Source organism: Semicossyphus pulcher, unplaced genomic scaffold (genome assembly GCF_022749685.1).
Source record: "Semicossyphus pulcher isolate SPU_LCO1_2020_fin unplaced genomic scaffold, fSemPul1.0.p SCAF_3, whole genome shotgun sequence".
In the NCBI taxonomy this organism is placed as follows: domain Eukaryota; kingdom Metazoa; phylum Chordata; class Actinopteri; order Labriformes; family Labridae; genus Semicossyphus; species Semicossyphus pulcher.
In genome coordinates, this window is record NW_027211704.1 from 13,422,461 (window position 1) to 13,443,304 (window position 20,844).

Sequence of the window (20,844 nt, forward strand, 5' to 3'; positions counted from 1 at the left end):
GGAGCTGATTCTTCTTCGTTGTATTCAGGGAGATACAACTATGCGTTGTGAACCGAATTACTGCCACCAAGTGGTTGGTTGGTTATGAGACCACGATCACTTTTGATTTAAAAAGGCTACGGACTTCAGAAAAAAACATGCAGACAGGATATCGTGTTTTATGGCAGAACTATACTGTATCCCCGTAGCCACCATAAGACCTAAGTCCACTTTTAAATAAAGAAATCTCAGTGAAGTAATCAGTTAAAGGGCTTGATTTTACATTAATCAAAGTACCATCTCTTCGATACACCACAAGACCTGTAAGATAGCACTTTTTATTGAAGTCGAGATACAGTTTATTATGGTTTAAATAGAAAGTTAAGAAATAATCTCTACTGTCTACCGCTGTGTAACATGGCTTTAAAAAAAGCAAATATTAACATTAGCTTGTATGTTTTAGTAGATGGAAAAATGTATCTGTATGTGTTATTCAATCTCGGTTCTGACTCACATTAAATAGGTTCAGAATACTCAATTGATTTTACATGCTAAAAAATGATTCTAGGTGTTATTTTTATTTTTACATTAAAAATAAACGGTCAAATATCTCCTCTTGAATCATCTTTGTTGACTTATTTTTGCTCTAGAAAAAATCAAATGTTGCCTGTGTTTTTTTTTATAAATTCAAAGTTGAATTAAAATGAAATCGTGGTTTTATGAGTGGCATATCTTCTCTTTCAGTGAGGCACAACTTCAGAAAAATGTCCCAGTTTCAGCAATATTAGTATTGCTCATTTTATTCATTCACAAGCGCTGTAGCAACCCGTTAGCTCAGCTAAATGTTGCTAAATACACAAATAAATAAAAAAATACACATGTATACAATGCAAATATACATAGTGGTACATGTTATGGACTCAGCTATAACCTCTGAAATTTACTAATTACAAGTGACGATACAACAACAGCTAAAACATCACTCCACATACAATTCTCTAACTCTAGTTTTTTGTATTTTAGTGTGAAAGAGGACAGAACACAAGAATCAATACAGCAGCGTTGAACTCAACAGAAGAGCAAATGAAAGCAGCTAAAACATTTCAAAGAAATCAGTAAGCAATTATAATCAAGTTGTTTCTTTTGAAACATTTTAGTACGTAACTGCAACAAATATTAAGGCACTTCAACTTAAAAATATGCTTTCTTGCTGCCATAAAATTGTAAGCTGACTGAAGCTGTACTGCACATATCTAGATTGGGTGATATGTTGAATCTCATAATTGATTATGTGTATTTGATTGTTACCTAATTAATAAGTAAAACGTAAGTAATCAGTGGTTCTAATTATACCCTTTTAAAATTTAAAGCACAGCTACATTTTAAGCTATGATTTAGTCCAATCAGAGGCATGGTCTTTGAGGAGTTAACTCTAACATGCAAATTATTTCTAAATCTCAATATGATCAGTTTATCAAATCTTTCAACTCATAATTTTAAGTAACAAGAGCAGAACTGGGTTGTGGGTTCTGAAGCTAAAAAATAGCAATTTGCTAAAACAGGTAAAACACTATACAATGAGCTAATGAATACAGATGTGTTGATCTCACTAATTTACACTATGAGTTTTTACAGTTCTCAGGGAAAAGGATACAACAGAAGAGCTACTTTGCAACTAGCTTTAAAGGGACTTGTACACAAAATAACGAGGGAGAGTGAAGAACACTATTCAAAAGACCAAGAAGGCAAAGATGATGAAATGCATGATGCTGCAAAATAACTCTGCAAACTGGGGGGTGGGGTGGGGTAGTTGAACAGCATAGACATGGTGTAATTATGCCAAACGTATTGGCTCTACTGCACATGTGCTTGTAGGTGGGCAAGGGTCTCTTCTTGTATCCACGTGACGCCTAGTCTCCCTTGCTTTGTGGCAACATTTGGGGAACATCGCCGTTGCAGCGAGCCTGTGGCTGCTCCTCCTGTCTGGCTGCACTGGGCAGGGGGAGTGAAGGGTTGGTTGCAGTCTGTGTGTCAGGAGCCTTTTCACTTAGAGCAGCCTTTATGCTGGCGGCAAAACTACCGCCGCCGCCAGGGGGAGGAGCAGCAGCGCCGGCAGGTGCGCTTGGGTCAGCTGCAGCCCCCGCCGCAGCAGGATCTCCCTGCTCAGACGCCCGGAGTCTCTTCATGAGGGTGGTCACTCTTACGGCTTTCTGCGAGTGATAAAAAGACCTGGTGAGTTTATGTGTACTGATTGATCCTGATGCATGCTGAAGGACCTGATGGTAGGCAATCTGCCAAATATTTTGTCTTTAGGATAACCTAGTCCCTCTCTCACGCACTTATAGTCTTTTTTTATTAATTTATTATTTTTTTATTTTGGCCTTTTATGCCTTTATTGAGAGAGATAGGACAGTGGGCAGTGTTGGAGGGAGGGGAGGAGAGAGTGGGGTTAACACGTGATCATAAGCCCATTTCAACAAGTCAATTAATATATGTTTGAGCAGAATTGTACTGATATAAGTGCTGTTGTATGACAAGTTTTACCTTCCACTTGGCTTTGGCAAAGTTCTTCTCTATTTGTGCACAAACGCCGTCCTTGATGTTCTTGTCCGAGGCAGCATTTCCAGAAATCCTGAGAAAAGGAACAAGCATGTTATTACATTTGTAGAAACAAAGCTCACTTGAGCGTGCTCAGAAAGTCCAACATTCTTATAAAGCTAACTTTATTTTTCACCATTCATGGGCAATAGCTTCCTGCGCAGTCAGTCGCTGATCTTGATCCACTTCCATCATTGATGCCACTAAGTTTTTGGCTGTAAAACAACAACAAAAATAATATAAAAAGTGAATATTCATCTCTAATTGTTATCTTTAATACACATGTAACATGCATTCACAGATATACATTATATTTAGTTAATTATCTCTTTTTAAGATAATTGTTTTTATGCCTTTACTAAGTGAGAGGACAGTGGACAGTGGACAGTGTCGGAAACAAGTAAGAGGGAATGGGGGATGACAGGTGGGAGTTGTACTCGGGCCTGCTGCATATGGAGTGTAACCTCTGTACATGGGCCGCGTGATTTAACCGCCGAGCTAAACCAACACCCCAGTTAATTATCTCTTACCAGAATCTGAAATGTCATCCCAGTACGGTGAATCAAACTCGTAGTCCCCCGACAGAATCTTGAGGAAAAGGTTCTTATCGCGGTTGTCCGGGTCGTCCTCATCAGAGTCGTCGTAGAAAGGAGGGTTTCCAGACAAACTGAGTTGGCAGAATAAAACATGTTAAAGGATACACACTTTTTAACTGATATAAATGTTAGTTATAGTCATAATGTATGTATGAACATATTCCTGGGCACTTACAGTATATACATGATGACACCTATGGCCCAACAGTCCACAGGTCGTCCATATCTCTGCCTCCCGACCACCTCAGGAGCTGAGAGCAGAAACAAGCTTTAAGCTGTAGTGTCTTTTGTGTCTGCTGTACGACTACAAACCTATGAAATTAACTCTGTTTTTGCATCTTCTACAGACTGTTTTGATGTAATTTACCCAGGTATTCTGGAGTCCCACATGGATCCTTAATGAGTCCATTTTCCAGTTTGGCCAGCTGGAAGTCGCTGATGACAATTTTGGAGTGCTTCAAACGATTAAAGTACACCAAGTTCTCCAGCTGTGGGAGTAAACAGATTAAAGTTAACCAAACTGGAAAGTATTCATAAAGAGCAGATTGTTGAGCCTGTGGTGAAATGCTGCTATTTCTCACTAGGTGTCAGCAGTGTGATATACCTTGAGATTTCTGTGGACGATTTTCAGAGAGTGCAGGTAAGCTACAGCTTCCAGCACCTGCCTCATCACGTTGCTGGTGTCCCTCTCAGAGTAATATCCTTGATCTAAGATCCAGTCGAACACCTCTCTGCCCGTCGCGCTGAAGAGAGGGAACATTCAAATGAAATGCATGTCACTTGTTGATGAAAAGAATCAGTCCTGTATGAGGTGAGAAAGCACAGAGCGCGCCAGTCTGAGCCGACGTCTCTCTCGAGTGCCGCCAATAATACTCACAGCTCCAGAAAAAGGAAGTACTCTTTCTTGGTTTCAAAAGCGTCAACCAGCTGGAGGATGTTGTGATGTTTCAGCCTTTGAAAAGCAGGAAAAAGGGCGAAGAGAGTAATAGGAGGGTGGGAGGATGGTGGGATGTAAGTGGGGTTAAAATAAGCACAAAACAGAGTCAGCCAGTAGAACAAGCTTCAGAGAGAGACACAGCAAAGAGTGAGGATAATTAGGGTGAACTCGATAGCTGATAAATACACCAGACACCTTTGAAGACTGCAGGCATTACAGCACCACAATCAACCTATTAGAGGGCCAAAGTTTAAATCTGGTAAAAACACATCACCATAATTATTCAGTTTAAAAAAAATAAACATGATTACAGCCCTTAATTAGTGAACACTCATCTGAATTTGGAATTATTACTTTAATATCCTTTTATTTGCTAGTAGATGTTTGCCTTTGTTATCTGTTGTTCTTGTTGAAAATGTGATTAAATCGCACCAACGATTCATTCTCAACACGATGATACCCTTTTATACTAATGTGCTACTACTGCACCTTACAAAACACATTTTAAAACTTAAAGTTATAATCTCAAAGACCTCAGTTTCGTTCTCTTTGGCGGCACCTATGGCGATAAGCGGTAATTGCGGGAGCACACTTCCCAGATATCCAGACAGTGACTCATGTGTGACGTCCACGGTCGGCTCCGGTTGTAACTCTTGATTTTCCTCCTTTTCAGTCTGTTTGCCTTCATCTGAGCGTCGAATTTGTTTCTTTTTCTTTGGATTTTCACTTATTTTTGAAGTTGTATCTGTAGTCATCCATCTTTTCTTTGTTTGTTCAGCCATAGTAGATTACTGTTTACTCCGCCTACCCTCTCTGGCAGACCAACCACTACTGGGTGATGGAAAACGTGCCACTAACTGGGCGCCGCTCGTGTTTTTTTCCGAAAGTCACCACAGACACTCAGTCTGTAATACTACAAATGCAAAGGCTCTCATCAGTGGGCCATAGGCTCAATCACCATTGTGTTACCTCAATGTCAATATAGTGACTTAACAGACATTTATTTAAATGAAAATCTTGACTTTAAGTGTGAAAGGATAAAGCTGGAGGTATTTTATATCTTTGTTTTAGTTCACAAATCAAATGAAAAGACCAAAACTGAAAACGTCTTGGTTCATCACTTTCTAACCCTGTCTGTGGCTCTCAGCCCCTCATTCATTTGTTCAGAAAGAAAACAGCTCGCAAAACATTTTAGCCTTTAAAAAAAGACTCAGTAGTTATAACAGTAGATAAGATAGGAACTGTGCATTTGTCAGGGACTAGTTTCTGCTGCGGATTTGGTGCTGTATAATAAATATTGTGATCAATGGCACAGAGAAGATTTGGCTCCACTGTCCACTGTGGTTGTTAAAAGGATCTATTTATTGTTTGTTTTGGTCTTTTAATTGAAAAAAGGAAAAACTGACAATTCTGGACTTTTAAAAAGGGAAAAAAGAGCAAAAAAGAAAGAAAGAAATCACGTTTCAGTTCATTAGATACAAACACGGTTTAGTTACACAGTTAAACCTCCATAGAGTGCCTGAACTATCCTACGACCCTAACACACACAAAGGTGAAACTTCAGGGTGTGTTTGAAACACATTTCTTTGTCTTTGGTTCGACCTGAGGAAAGAGTTCTGCAGCTCATCTGAGATTAGACTCTGTCTCACTGCCAGGACGGCTCCTCAGACATGCTCGCTCCATAATGAGAAGCTCAAAACTTCACTCACATCTTTAGGATCATTATCTCATTCTTGGCAGCTTTCCTCACTTTCCTCCCGTCCTTTTTGTGGAACTTTTTACAGGTGTACATTTTCAAGGTGTTCCTATCCTTCGCCCGGAATATCTCACAAAACTCCTCACTGTTAAAAAAGAAAGAAGACACATAAATCAGACTTTAGGGACATTTCTTACAGGGCTCTTCAACATGACAACATGGATGTACTTACGATTTGACGATTTGTCCGAGGTCATATTTGTCGGTGACCTCTGAGGGATTGTTGTAATCCTTCTTCTCCCCGAGTGTCAGACAGCCAAATGGCATGGCAGCTCGTGCCCTTTAGCCAGGGATTCTCCTGCCACAACACGACCTGCGGAGCATATGAAACGTGTTAGACTCACATGAACTGTACGGCAGCATTTCAACCTCCAAACACAGACGAGCACCTGATGCTTCAGTCTCATTACTGAATAACATAAAGGCATTTCTATGAATTTATTATGGTAATAAACTGTTTCATTAATGACAATAATAGAAAGTGAAGCTATAATTGCTCAGTGATGGCGCTTCACTGAAAATGAACGCAGTAAATCAACACGTTTACAGTACAGGGAGCAGTTTGAAAACAGTCTCACATCAGAGAATAGGTAACTGTAGTTTTAGCATGTGGGAGTAAATTATTTACCTCAAGAGCACAACAACATCAACGTTTGATTTGCCAACAACATTATCTTCTCAGTGAACTCTGTCAGACTGCCAGGCTTGTTTCTACCTCTCCGCAGTGAGTCAGGTCTGTACTGCAGCAGCACAAGTGCTATCATTATTCATCTGTCTGCTTTCTACAGGAAAGAATATTCAGATAGGCCTGACCCTGAAGCTGCAACGTTTGTCTCGCTTTTTGAAATATTTCAAAAGACTTTTAAAAGTTGAGGAAGGGGATAACTCTCCAGAGCTGGTGAACAAATTGAAGAAGAGTTTTGTGTTTTAATTTCTGTTAGACGTCAGTTAAAGATGGGAGTTGAAAGGACCGACAGTTGCAGTGACACGCAGACTCACAGTCACACAGAATAGGTACATGCTAAAGTCATGGCAAGAACCTTACTACATGAAGAAGATATGGGAGGTACATTATTGCAGTTATACAAACAATTATAATCATTTCGGCATTCCAAGGTCTGCTATTTCTCGATAACAGACTGTTGTTAGGAAGAACAGACCGTTGCTCGGGATTCAGCTCTAATCACACAATCCAGAGGAGTAACTGTAATCATATCAATCCGCCGAAAGAAGTCTGGTAAATTTGACGTTGGTCTGTTTACAGAGAGAGAAAAAAGAAGAGACGAAACAGCGTAAAGAAAGCAGTAAAGGTTAAACGATGCAAAAACTGAAGGGTACGACAGAGAGATCTACAAAACAGAGACGCACATTAAGGACACATTACTTAGTTAGAAGTTAAAGTAGATACGGTTACTGAAGACAGAAATAGTACATAAATGCTATGACATGACATGACTTGCGTGTAGGTGCCAACCATAGACTGTACAAAAAGATGGACGACATGACAGCTCCTTAAAAGTGAAGCCAAAACATTTAGAGTGCCCCCTGCTGACTGGCTGCAGTTTAGGTCATAAAGCCCGCCTCCTCCATGTTAACAGATGGGACATGAGTCAAACTATAAAATCAAAATACATGTCAAATACATGTTTCTCAAACATGGTTTCTGTCTTTATAGTTAGTTCTTATCATGCTGATTTAAATCCAAGTGTTCATTTTTCAAGTTTAGTTTTAATTAGTTGTGGGTGTAACGCCATGATTGACAGCTCTGTTGACAAATCTGGGGCCTGCAGCCGATCTGTTCCAGATTAGCGTAGAGGAGGAGCGGCGAGAGGAGACGTAACTAAAACAATCACTACAGTCATTGAAGTTTACATATCTGTGAACGTCTGCTTCAGACCAACACAAGAAGCTGTTCTGCTGTTAAACACGCCGACGTGCGGGATCTTTGCTGTTTTTTCCGCTAAGTTAAGCGTGTGTTTTGGTTAGCGGAAGTGGCTACGGGGGCTCCACCCGTCGATCTCTACTGCACAACTCATCGACTTCACCAAGATGGCAGCACCTATCACGAGGGTTATTTTGGCTTCACTTTTGAACATTGAGAGCAGATGGAGACGCGTCGTCCATCTATATATACAGTCATTGGTACCAACACATACTTCATGCCATCCCTGCATAAAATAGTGCCCAAGTTTGGCCATCCAACTCAAAAAACTCTCGACAGGCCCCTGACTCGATCGTAAAATTTGTTGTTATAATTATGATCAAAAGAACACGGATATCTATTTTCTCGCTGCACCTGTAAATTAAAAACCTGATTATCACATAATATCAAATACAAACAGATAGCAGAGCTGCTTATTATCCACTATTGACTTCAACACCTTATACACGATATTGCTGTACAAGGATGCATACCACAATGTTTATATTGTATATAAAAATCTTAATTATCTCTGAGTATATATTGTCACATTGCCAAACAAAACTTGCTAGTGATAAAAAATACGATAAATAACCTCTCAGTCAAACCCAGCGGTGCCTCTGCTGCAGACTCAGGTAGCACACCTGCTGAATATCTGTTAACACAGCACAGATATGTGCAGGATTAATCACTCCCTCTATAATATTTATAAACCGCAGACAGCAAAAAGAGCAGTAAATGAAGTTCACCCACATGAAGTTATTTTACACGTTTCTGGGCCAATTTCACAGCCTCGAAAAATAAATAAATAACTCGATAACTGGAGAGCGACCATGGACATGGGCTTAATTATTTTAGCTTTATTAAAAAGCATCTTTGTGGCAGTGTTTTGAATTAAATATCAACTTTATGAGTAACTTGTATTAAAACTAGAAACTATTGGACCCTTTAGTTTGAATTTACCACAGTGGAATTGCATAATTGCACAAATACATACACCTTTAACCGACCTGAATGGCTGCAGCTGCACGGCACAATACTATACATGCTCACTACGAGCAGCTGGTGAATTAGGTTGCTTGTATGGAAAACAGAGTCAGATTGTTGGCAGGCCTTACAGCAGAAATGGCAGCCAGCACAGGAGAGTGGGAGTAGAGAAAATGGGACTGAGGTTCTGTCTGGAGCCTCCGTCAGGACCCTATCAGAGGCTCTCATTTCTCCACGCTTCAGCATCCAGTCACAGCAGTAGTAGTACGACAAAGAGCGGCCTTATATATGCACAAATGGAATTTAATGTAAGCAGCACAATCAATTAACGTCCTTTATTTTTGTTCATCATTTCAAATTAACGAAGCAGAAAATATTATGTTCCTTTTATACTGCGAATCTTTAAGTTGAAGAATATACAGTGTGCTACTTTCCACAAGGGGACTCATTACTCTCTGATCAAGCCTCTGCTGTGGAGCTGAAATATGAAGAGCTAGCTTCTGTAAATCGCTGCTTTATTAAAGAGATTCAGTTTCCACTAGTGTTCCTCGTTTAAGCCTCTTTATTGACGCTGATTAAATGGAGCTTTTCGGTCTTTGATGCAAACACGGCAGGGAGGGAAATTATTCATGAAATATTTTGATGCACTTGGATTCAGTCCTACACATTGACAAGAGGACTGAAGTAGCTGCTTGAATGTTTCTTTGTTTCGTATGCTCGCACAGACAGACAGCACGACCCTTTTAATACAGGACGGGTCAGCTACAAATGGAATATCTAACAGGTCGTGTTTAAGGGGCATTGCTTGATAATTAATCAACATTGTAAGCTTGTTCGTGGGACTGAGAAACCATCTAACATTGGTATCTACTCTTACTGATATGAAAACACTTCTATGTTCCAATCTGTGTAACAACACTCTACTGAAGTGCCTTTTATGTTGGTTCCCAAGGACAGGCAAGTCACGCGTTCACACCAACCTCTGCTGGAAGAGTTACACAAGCCAGACAAGATGTATACTGTGCAAGTTACCGGGGGAGATCAAAGTTAGTACAACACTGTCCGACTCTTCACTAAAGTAGAGCTATTTATTGTATTATGTCCCTCCATAAGAGGTGCTTGTGTGGGTTAAAATAAGATCTCTCACCTGCCCCTGATGTTATCTAAACTACTCAGCCGGGCCCAGAACGTTCCGAGCCGCGCTGCAGTGAATAATATGAGTGGAAGAGTTTTTAAAAGTGGCAAACAGTCATTTTAAGCTGCTTATGAAAAGTTCCCAACTATATACAGTATTTGTGGGGTTCTTAAAGTGGTGCTCCGCAAAAATCAAACAGATGCCGCACAGGTAAAATACTGTTTAATACAACATACTGTTATTTTAAGGCTACAGTACACCTATCAGCATAGGCAGATTTGGGGTTTGTTGCCATGTAGGTTTTACACTTAATATAAAGAGTGAGTAAACAGCAGTACTTCTGCAGTCAAGAGTCATTTTTTAAGTGAAATGAAAGATGAGGTGTTATCTTTACCGCTTATCCTGTTCAGGGTCGCGGGGGCTGGAGCCTATCCCAGCTGTCATTGGGCGAGAGGCGGGGTACACCCTTAACTGATCGCCAGTCAGTCACAGGGCTGACACACAGAGACAGACAAACTTTCACGCTCACACCTATGGGCCAATTTAGAGTCATCATTGAACCTAACAAGCATGTGGGAGGAAGCCCGAGTACCCAGAGGGAACCAACGCATGCTCGGGGAGAACATGCAGACTCCACACAGAAAGGCCCCCTGTGTCCGATTCGAACCAAGAACCTTCTAGCTGTGAGGCAACAGCACTAACCACTGCACCAGCCCTCGACTGCAATCATGACATTTCTATAGCACACGGCTGCACCTTCCGTTCATTTATTTTACATACACACAGTCATGCAGCTTAGAGTCACCAATGAACCTAACGAGCATGTCTTTGGACTGTGGGAGGAAGCCAGAGTACCCGGAGGGAACCCACACATGCACGGGGAGAACACGCAAACTCCACACAGAAAGGCCCACTACGTCCGAAACGTCTTCAAAAATATGATATAACTCAAAGTGCATTTCGATGTCAACTTGAACTAACCAGTGGATCAAGTCTCTCTTGAATTCAGACATTATTTCTGTTGTTTAACTTCACACTATTTTTACTCGCGGCTGTTTTGTTTCCAGACGTCTGCACATGTAAAGGGCATTTCTCCCAGGGGTTAAAAAGAGAGGGTCGAATGTTGCAAACTACTCGAACAAAGACGTATTTAAACGCATCTATCTGATCAACATGCAGCTTACGACAGCCTGCCCCTCATTAGTCTGCAGTATGATGAGCATTAGGAAGATGAGCTTGAGCTAAATCGTATCCTCTGCATGAATCCTGTAATTACAAACACCCAGACTGAACCGTACTGTTTTCTGGCTCGATGCCTGGGTAGCAATAATACGTGCCCGAATCCTGAGCCACGATGCTTGTTCACTCACAAAGAAGTCCTCTGTTGTGTTTATTGCAAGGTATGCTTAATCGACTGACATAGCGTGGTGGTCATTTTTGACGATCTTAATTACAAACCTAAGCGTCTCTGCATCTTAAATGGGCCTCTTTAGCGCACTGTGGAGGCCTCTGTAGCCTCACAAAGACAAACAACACGGCGCATGCCGAGCAGAGCTAAGTGGGAAGGCTGATTCGAGACCATTTAATGCGCTTATTATACCACATACTGCATCATATATCACCGGTTCTGGGAAGCTTAAAACTCACAGAACCGCCGTGCACAAACACCAAACAGCTAGTTTGATAAGTCAGACAGAATTTTGTGCGAACTTGTGTTTCCCCCCTTTCAGAGCAAGATAAAAGACTGTTCTCCTCCACCAGAAGAAGAAGAAGGAAGGCACTTGACTTTTGCTGAATCAGGCTTCTTTTATCTTCGCCTTTGAAAGATCTGAATGAAGTGTTCTTCATTAATAGGATGTAAATGCTGCTTCAGCTCTGCATTGAGCGAACTTAACTATGAGGACCCTATAGGGGGACAGAGACAGAGGCAGAGCTGTTGGATTTGATAAACAGATATGTGCTGAATATATTTTCCAGCAGCATTAAGTAGGAACATTTAAAACCTATTAAATTAAATCTGTTTTGTTTTCCCGCTTTAATGGCCATGATGAGAGCAACATGTCTCAACCAGGACGAGAGAGGATTTAAGCATCTGACCAGGAAGGTTCAAATCAGCTTTTTCAGGCACTTCAGTATTTGTAGGTGTTAGAGGGAAAAAAATGTCCCCGTCCCCAGGCCAAAAAAGGGGCACTAGCAGTGGCAAGACTAATAAAAAACACAGGAGAATATAAGTTATAATACATCTACCTTTGAGCCACACTCATATAAAACTTAAATAGAAACATAACAGGGTGAACGTTAACAAAATTGTAGCCTATGAGGAAATATAACTTGAGAATTGATTGCATAATGTTGTGTTTATCTCAGCGGATAATTGATAATTAAAGTTGTGATCTCGAAGATCTCAGTTTCGTGCTCCTTGGCGGCACCTATGATTGCTGGGGCACACCTATAATTGCTGGAGCACACTTCCCAGATATCCAGACAGTGTTGCATGTGTGACGTCCACCGTTGGCTCCGGTTGTAACTAACTGATTTTTCTGGCGGTCGCTTTTCTTTTCAGACTGTTTGCCTTCATCTGAGCGTCGAATTTGTTTGTTACTTATTGTTGAAGTTGTATCTGTAGTCATCGATCTTTCCTTTGTTTGTTCAGCCATAGTAGATTACGGTTTACTCGCAACACTCGCAGAGACTGGAAAAGCAGTCGCTTGGCTCTGCCTACCCTCTCTGGAAGACCAACCACTGCTGGGTGATGGAAAACGCGTCACTAACTGGGCGCTGCTTGTGATTTTTTTCCGCCAACATCGTCACAGTCCAGTCCATTATACTGCAAATGCAAAGGCTTTCATCAGTTGGCCATCGGCTCAATCATCATTACCTCATTCAGCAACAGATAGTGACTTAATTTATTTAAATGAAAATCTTTGAGATCATTACTTTAATAAATTAATTAATTAAGAAGGTTTGAGGCTATACAAATTTAAAGGATGTGGCTTTATTATTCTCATGATAAACTTCCGGTGTTGCAGGGACACATGGGATCATAAAGCTGTCGTCTCATCGCATTATGTTCTTTCTGTCTCAAGGAAGTGAGATGCAAAACAAATTATGTGAATCATAATCACAACTGGAGTGTGACTAACCACACCAGAGACTACGAGCTAAGACAGTTATATTACGTAATGATTGTTGTGAGATGTATAACCATTATTAAGGCCTAAAGGCCTCAAGATTATGGATGTTCCTACTGGTTAACACTGAAACATGATGATTCATTCATATCTACCTGTAGAGTCTGATATCACACGTAGAGCAAAAACAAAGGCTGCAGAACGCACGTTCAAGCTGTTGCAGAACTACATTGACTAGCCATCAATGTAGTGAATAATTTACAACAAACAGCTTTGACACAAATTGGAGGCAATTGTTCGACACGTGTCCCGATTCTGACTAAATAGGGGAAGATTGTGCTCTCTGAAACAGGCAGTTAAAAATGACAGTAATTGGTCTGATGAGCTTCAAGACCCCAAACTCTGATCTCCTACATCTACACAACAATGGTACCCAATTATGACTCCCCCTGGAAAAAATACCAAACAACATAATGAGGGTTTATAACAAGAAATTTGCAATTAAAAGAGTTCCATGTTGTAGCAGTACACTACTCAGCTGCATTGTGTTTAAAGTATGTTTGCAGAAGAGATGATTAGTGTACTAGCATTTAACGCTAACAGGGCGGCTGTGGCTCAGTGGTAGAGTCCGTCATCTGTCAATCAGAAGGTTGGCGGTTTGATCCCTGACTGCTACAGCCTACATGTTGAAGTGTCCTCGGGCAAGACACTGAACTAGGGATGCACGATATTGGATTTTTTGCCGATATCCGATATGCCGATATTTTACAACTCATTTAGCCGATTACCGATACCAATATTTTTTTCCCGCACACCTAATTGCAGAGATCATCAACTCTCTTCTGTATTGGAATTAGCGTACAGTATAATGGTGATACTCTTATCACATTTGTTACAACGGTCGGGGTGACGGGTCTTGAGATGGTTCATCAAGTTTGCAGTGTTGAAAGACTTTGCCTTGGCTCCTCCTCGCATCACCGAAGCTGAGCAGTCATTGCAAATAGCAGTTTTGCGATCTATTTCGGACACTTTGAAAAACTTCCACACCACGGACATTTTGGCTTCTAACTCTCTCATGCTACAGGTAGACATAGCGACGTCCTCACGCCGCGCCGCGCAGGGACATTGCGCTGAGGTCGGGCATTTAATCAAGTATGCAGCAGCCCATTATTTTATTGGTTAATTATATCGGAAGATATCGGCGTGTTGGCCGATGTCCGATAGTTCATTTTTAAGCCAATATCAGCCGATACCGATAACGTGCCTATAATATCGTGCATCCCTACACTGAACCCCAAATTGCTCCTGAAGGTATGGCCATTGGGTATGAATGTTAGTAGATCCTGATTGAAGATTGGCAAAGCAGCTTTTGTCACCAGTGAGTGAATGTGACACGAAGCGTAAAAGCGCTTTGAGTGATATTGTAGTCCGGTCCATTTATTTCACAATTTAAAGGTTCGACTGTAGAACCAGGGCGTATTAATCTACTGCTGTAATTTAATGCATGTGTTAAATGTTGTAATCTGTGCTCTATATGAAATGCAGGGTTATTATACAAATAACTATTCTTTTATTTAAGATGTGTCTAAAGTGTGGGAAGTGTCTTTAAGTACCAATTTAAATCAATCTCAAGCTTGTCGATGTAATCCTGTTTAACTTTACACACCATGACTGACATGGCTGCTGAGTCGTGCTCACCAGCTGGGATAAGAACACGATGATGCGCGCTGATTTCCACCGAAGTGGCTGCTCAGTTTTATGGAAATTTCTGCTGTTGCTTTGTTCCAGTTTGTTGTTGATCCTACTAGCATACTTTGTCAGTGTCCAAGGAGAAGCATGTAACTGTGTGTGTGTGTGTGTGTTTGTCTGCGTGTGTGGGAGGATATTTATGAAATAACAACTGAAAATTCTCAGGCATCTTCTTGAATGCACTTTGGGAACAATTAGACTGCTGAGTTAAGATCTGAGCTGAAGTGTAACATGTTTTTATTGCTACGTTATAGAGTCATATACACGTAGTTTGGTGAATTCATTATGATGTTATTATTATTCTGTCAAAGGCATGTCAGACATGTGCAGAGGGCCGGAGGGAGCCGTGGATCGGGCCCCAGCCGAGCCTCTTCAAAGGGGATGGCTCGGTGACAGGGGGCAGATGGTGCCGATGCGGTTTGAGCCAAATTCTAAAGCGTGTAAAGCCTCATTTAAGGGCTAAATGTCGCTCTTGCTAACTGTGAACACAAAGAACACATTTACACTTTTAATTTTCAAGGACATTACATCACACATGAACAGAAGGGAGAGACAAATGTGTGTGAGTCCACGGAGGGGAGGGAAACGTTCATGAATCAGCTTTGTGCTTAGCTCCGCAAAGCTTCGAGTCGACCATTCATCTCGTCTTCTGGCATCACTGGCTCATCTGACCACCTTCTTCTGATGTTGTTTTGTTGCCATGGTCACCAAGTGCTACAGTATGCACCGTGGTGCTGTCCGTGCGGAACAGCTCTCTGCATACTCGTCGACATCACTGCCACTTCATGTGACTGAACCCCCACTTACTGATCAGGATTTAAACTGTGCTTAAAAAAAGAGTGAATCCTGCTGAAAGTAGCGGCAACAAAGAGCTGAGTGCTCGATCGAACACACCATGATGCAGGTAACGCGTCCAATTCAGTGTGGAGCCTGTTACATAAACAAAAGGCCGCAGCTCTATTCAGAAAGGCTTTTTAAACACTCTATTCACTGATGAATCTGTCGCTGCTTCTCAGAGCGAGCCATCAAGGCTAAGGGGAGGAGAAAAACTAGACACGTATGAAAAAACATGGTGTGTGTCTGAAAAGCATTGCAGCATCAGGGGCTCTGGTTCAGTGTATTTTACAACCATTTCCTCTATACGCCTTAAACTTTGTTTAGTCTTTAAATACAAGTCATTTTAAGATGTCCAACTGTATCACCGTCTGTCCATAAAACCACTTACAAAGTGTTCTGCTTCTAGCATGCTCCAACAGATGGTCCCGCCTCATGGCACCATACAAGTCTATTGTTCCTGTGTAGAACCAGCTGACACATCTTCCAAACTTTTTCACACAGTTTACATGTATGTTAAACTACTGATTTAATGCCCTAGAAGTGCATTTCCCAAATGCTGATGATATCTACACAAGCCCTGCAGAGACCTGTGGAGGCCCACACACACACACCTGTGTGGCTCTCTTACATGGTTTTTATGCAGCAAACAGGCACCTTCACTCAAGCACTCTTCCTCCTTCTGGAGTGTACGAAGTGGGGGCTAAGTTGCTGCAATCACAAGCTCTTTGGGTGTAAAATGATGACAAATAATGACAGGGAGGCAGGGACACCACGAGACTGTGAGACTGTGAGCATGTGAACTCAAGAGGTGCTGCAGTCTGAGTACATCAGGAGAGAGCACGCCTTATGTAAAACTACAGCGCAGTTTGAGCTCATAATGTGAATTAACTTGTTGAGTGGCGCGCAATTAGAAGAATTATGCGTCAACTTTAACAGCAAAACAGGTTTCACCGATGATATCACTGATATTGACTGACAGCCTGGCTGCCTAAGTCGCCACACAGTTTAAATCAACAGTATTTGCGCATCATCCAGGTAAGACTGCTGTGTTGCAGATTTACAGATTGCATTAAAACTATCCTGCAGGTTTCTTAAATCACGTGAGCACGTGCAATATTTTAGCTTAAATGTTTTATTGCCGCCAAACTTTTCGAATCAATCATGTGTCCTCGTTTAAGAGTGAGAGGAGGTGAAGGCGTCAGTTAAACCTCGGAGAACATTCCTCCACATTTTTCACTTCTCGCGTTTTGGCAGCAGAGATTTCTCATGTTATGATGGGAAGCCAAAGACTACGCAAACTGCGCTCACTTACCTTCAATGAAGTCAACTGGTGATAATCAATAATCCAATCCTCCGTCTGATATTGGAGTATTCTTTTGCCTGGCTCGGCTTCACTTTTCCTTCCTCTGATAGAGCAGCCAGTGTGTGCTATCACGGAGATCTGAGATACTCGAGCATTTCCAACAAGTCAGCGTGTTCACGGAGTATTACGTGAACGTGTGATGGTAACAGCGGGCTATGATGCAGGAAGGAGGGGAGGTGTGTGTGCGCGCGCGCGTGCGATACGCTACTGTGTCCAACTGGAATGTTAGTGTGTGCGCGCGCACCAGTGCAGCAAATGTTTGGATGACAGTTTCGTCATTTTTTAGGACTTTTAACAGTGAGTGAAGCTGGCTCCGCTTAGCTGGGGGCTTCACGTCAGCTGTCCGTCACTCAAAGGGAACAGCACTGTCGAAAGATTTTTTTTTCTCTCCGGAAGTTTAAGACTTTTACTCAATAAGACGACCTCCCCAGAACAAGAGCAACTTTTCCCATCTTTGATCTCCTCCTACAGAGAAGCAATAGCCCATGTGCCCGGGGTTGTCTGCTCAATGTTTCAACATCAGAAGAAGTGTTTGATTTTCCTTTCCCTTTGATATTATAGATTTTTTTAAGATGCATTTACTGAGATCAAGAGAGAGGCACACAACATGTTTTTAAATTAACTTACAGTAAAGTTTGAACTTTCATTTAAGACTCCAGACACCATCTACCTGGTCACATGACCCCCAGCGCCAGGACAGAACAAAACAAAACACAACAGGTGGCCTATTCAGGACGTGGGGACTCAAATGCTATCATACACAAGTATGTTTTGAGGCGAGACTCAACAGAGGGAGCAGACCTGACAGAGGATGGAAGGCTATCCCACATTCAAGGAGCCTTGACTGAGAAAGCGTGGTCACCTTTAAGAGTGGGGGACTGCCAGGAGACCTGCGTCAGAGGATCTGAGGGGCCTGGAGGTTTTTTTATAAGGGCTGAGGAGGTCAGTTATGCCCCTTTCCCACCGAAATTAGTGTGTCATTAGCGCGTTGAGAGATTTTTCAGACCTGTGAAGACCTGCTTATAGATGCCGATTGTCTCTTTTCCCATTGCCAGTGGAGTATACTCCTGTCGGTCTCTTTTCTGCTGCATCAAGGTCTGACGTCACAAACCCGCCGGAGACAGGGTTAATAAACAGTGAAGATGTTACAGTGGTTAGGTCTTTATTGTATCTACTACTCATTCAGTTTGGAACGATTTGAGCGCTGCTTGGACGGAGACGGGTGGAATTTGTAGCTGAGATGACAAGGAAGTTACAGACGGAGCATAGCATCGCACAGGAAAGCGGTAGGAGATTAGTGTGTCACAGGTTTTGTGTTCCCATCAATGCCAATCGGAGCTGAAGCAGTAATTACCGGGGTCTACTGCAGAGTCATTTGTCCCGGGTCTGAATGCTGATTGTAACCTTTCCCATTAAGCAAAAAAGCCGGGCGTTAGTGGGTTTTTTGACCATTGGGAAAGCGGCTTTATATATAACTCCCTGCCTTTTTTTTTTCTTTTTGATTAAAAAAAAGAGAGACCATAGAATGCTCAATAGCTGCCACAACCCACCAGTAGGCCAGCAGCTGATAGTACTCTGCTCTAGACATCACTGAAAGATCCCGCTCAGCTCTGCAGGCCTTTTCAAAGAGTGAAACATTAACCCATGCAGAGTCATATATCCCACAGGTACCACTGAGACAAAGCTCGTGTGAACCGAACGATCCTAAAATCACCCATCCGATTCTCTGAGTCAGTGCCAACAACAACACTGTGTTTGAAGACAAGAGAGATGTTATTGATGGGTTTGTATTGGTCATAGAGAGCATGAACAACAGTTGAGCTGGTTTCTGACGTGCATTTTGATATCTGTGTCATGTCTCATAAGATTGAGGGTTTGTTGAGACTGTTTTTAAAGATCAATATTTCCTGTTTTTGTCATTGCTAATCAATTCTAATGAACCAGGAAGTAGTAAACATTGATTTTATAATGGCAGCACCTCTTCCCAGCCACCACAGAGCTTGCATTTTTACAGAGACCTCTGTGTTCAAGAGGAAACTGATTCTGCAATTTATAGCACAGAGCAATTATGTTCAGGTATACAGAGGATGTGCAGGGATTTTAGCAGGTAGGCAGAGTCTGTAGCATTGGCTTATGTAACTGGAGTGTCTCTTTCCCAAAATGAGTAATGCCGCTAAAAGGCCATTGGGATAACAGGAACGAGAGCGGTGGAGCATCTTTAACCTGCTCCCCACCTACCCACAAAACCACCTACTCTCTCCTCTCTGCCGCCCGGTATCGCAGTACAAGTTGTTGCTGTATCACAAATCTGAGTCCTGGTTTCACTTATATCACTGTCATTATTCTACAGCGAGGTTCGTAATCCTCCTCCAATCCACCACCGCAGGAGGGACTCAATCACTCCGTCAGCTGTCTAAAAACGTCTTTGAGACGTCGACCTGACAGACGCACCCTGAATTTTAATAGGGGAAGACAATTTGAAAGAGTTCAGAAGTAAAACACTTTGAAATAAAAATATAACCCCGGTGACAGAAAAGTCGAACAAAAGCATTTATTCATCAGCAGCAGGTAGGAGGCAGGGAGTCAAAAATAGACCCACACATGTCTGGAAAATGATTGACTTATGACAGCATTAAGACCTCAATCTCCAATGTGTCATTAAAGCAGCTTACGAACTGCAGCTCACCTCATCATTCTGCAAAACCTGGCCTAACCCAATACTCAAGTGTTTTTTTCAAATATTTGTATGTGCCTGAGCTAAACAGCCGTATAGTAACAGCCTTTTCAAGGACTGGATTATTGCAGAGATTGGAGCCATTTGAAAGAAGAGTCATTTTGCACAAACAAATTGCACACAGAGGACGCGTTAAAGCAACTTTATGGTTCTTTTTAAAATTGATTGTAATATGAAGACTATTGTTAAATCTGAATTAAAATGCTGCAAGTTTGGTGGCAGGAGAGTCTGCACAGTCACATCGGAGGATTTATTGGATCCTGTAGATTTAACTTGTATCCCCAGGTCTTTGTTTGACCTTTGACCCTGGTGTATTTTTGGCTGACCGCCAGGGTCAGCCCTACACACGGGTCTGTATGTGACTGACTGACTGAGTGACGGTACTTTCACAGACGTAGAGAGAGAGAGTTGCGACATTGCAATGGCCGATCATGGAGCATACTGGACCTCCACTGACGCAACTCTCTGTCTATATGACTCTGGATACTTTGTTCGGGGAGTAGGCGGGGCTGCTCCTCCGCTGCTCGTCCGCTGTCCTCACCTACGTCAGCAGCGTGCACCTGCTTTCAAACACGCTGCCATCGGCCTCATAAGGACAGTCCTTGTAACACGCTGCCCACAAAAGCGCACACTGACCTGATGTGGTCAGCCACGTACTAGGTTTTGCCAAGTATCAGGGACAGTTTATGATTTTCTTTTTTTAAACTTTTTTTAAAAAACATGAACAGACAGAAACGTATAAAAAGGAAAAATACAATACACAAAAGTACAATAAATAACAACAAAATTAAATTGAAATTAGACATATAAACGACGTGCCATGCTGCCACTGCCAACACTGATGAGGTTTGTTTTGTGCTTTTGCAACTTTAGGGATACGAGTTATGATCACCTGACGTTACGGTGGTGCAGCCCTGTTATCTCAAGATAAGATAAATAAGCCGAGATCTTGTGAAAACAACCGGAAAAGACTCGTTATCACGGGAAAATCGAGTAAATAAAATGTATGGATATATGTCTGCTTAGGGCTTCCGTACAATTCAACAAAAACAACCTTATAAAACATTGAGAGGCACAGGTCAACTTCTCATACCAAAGGTCACATGTTTTTTCTGTATATT

At 41.8% G+C, this 20,844-nt stretch overlaps 1 protein-coding gene across 1 annotated transcript; it reads right to left on the reverse strand.

Moving 5' to 3' along the window:
• Positions 1 to 746: 746 nt before the first annotated feature.
• LOC138605333 (caM kinase-like vesicle-associated protein) lies at positions 747 to 17,095 on the reverse strand. The gene is made up of 11 exons (XM_069677513.1): positions 16,939 to 17,095; positions 6,039 to 6,179; positions 5,820 to 5,951; positions 4,051 to 4,125; positions 3,778 to 3,916; positions 3,541 to 3,661; positions 3,349 to 3,424; positions 3,108 to 3,244; positions 2,714 to 2,792; positions 2,524 to 2,611; positions 747 to 2,189 (listed from the first exon to the last, which is right to left on the reverse strand). The coding sequence occupies exons 2-11, from the start codon at positions 6,131 to 6,133 to the stop codon at positions 1,890 to 1,892; spliced, it is 1,242 nt and encodes a 413-aa protein (XP_069533614.1). The 5' UTR covers positions 6,134 to 6,179; positions 16,939 to 17,095; the 3' UTR covers positions 747 to 1,889.
• Positions 17,096 to 20,844: the final 3,749 nt, after the last annotated feature.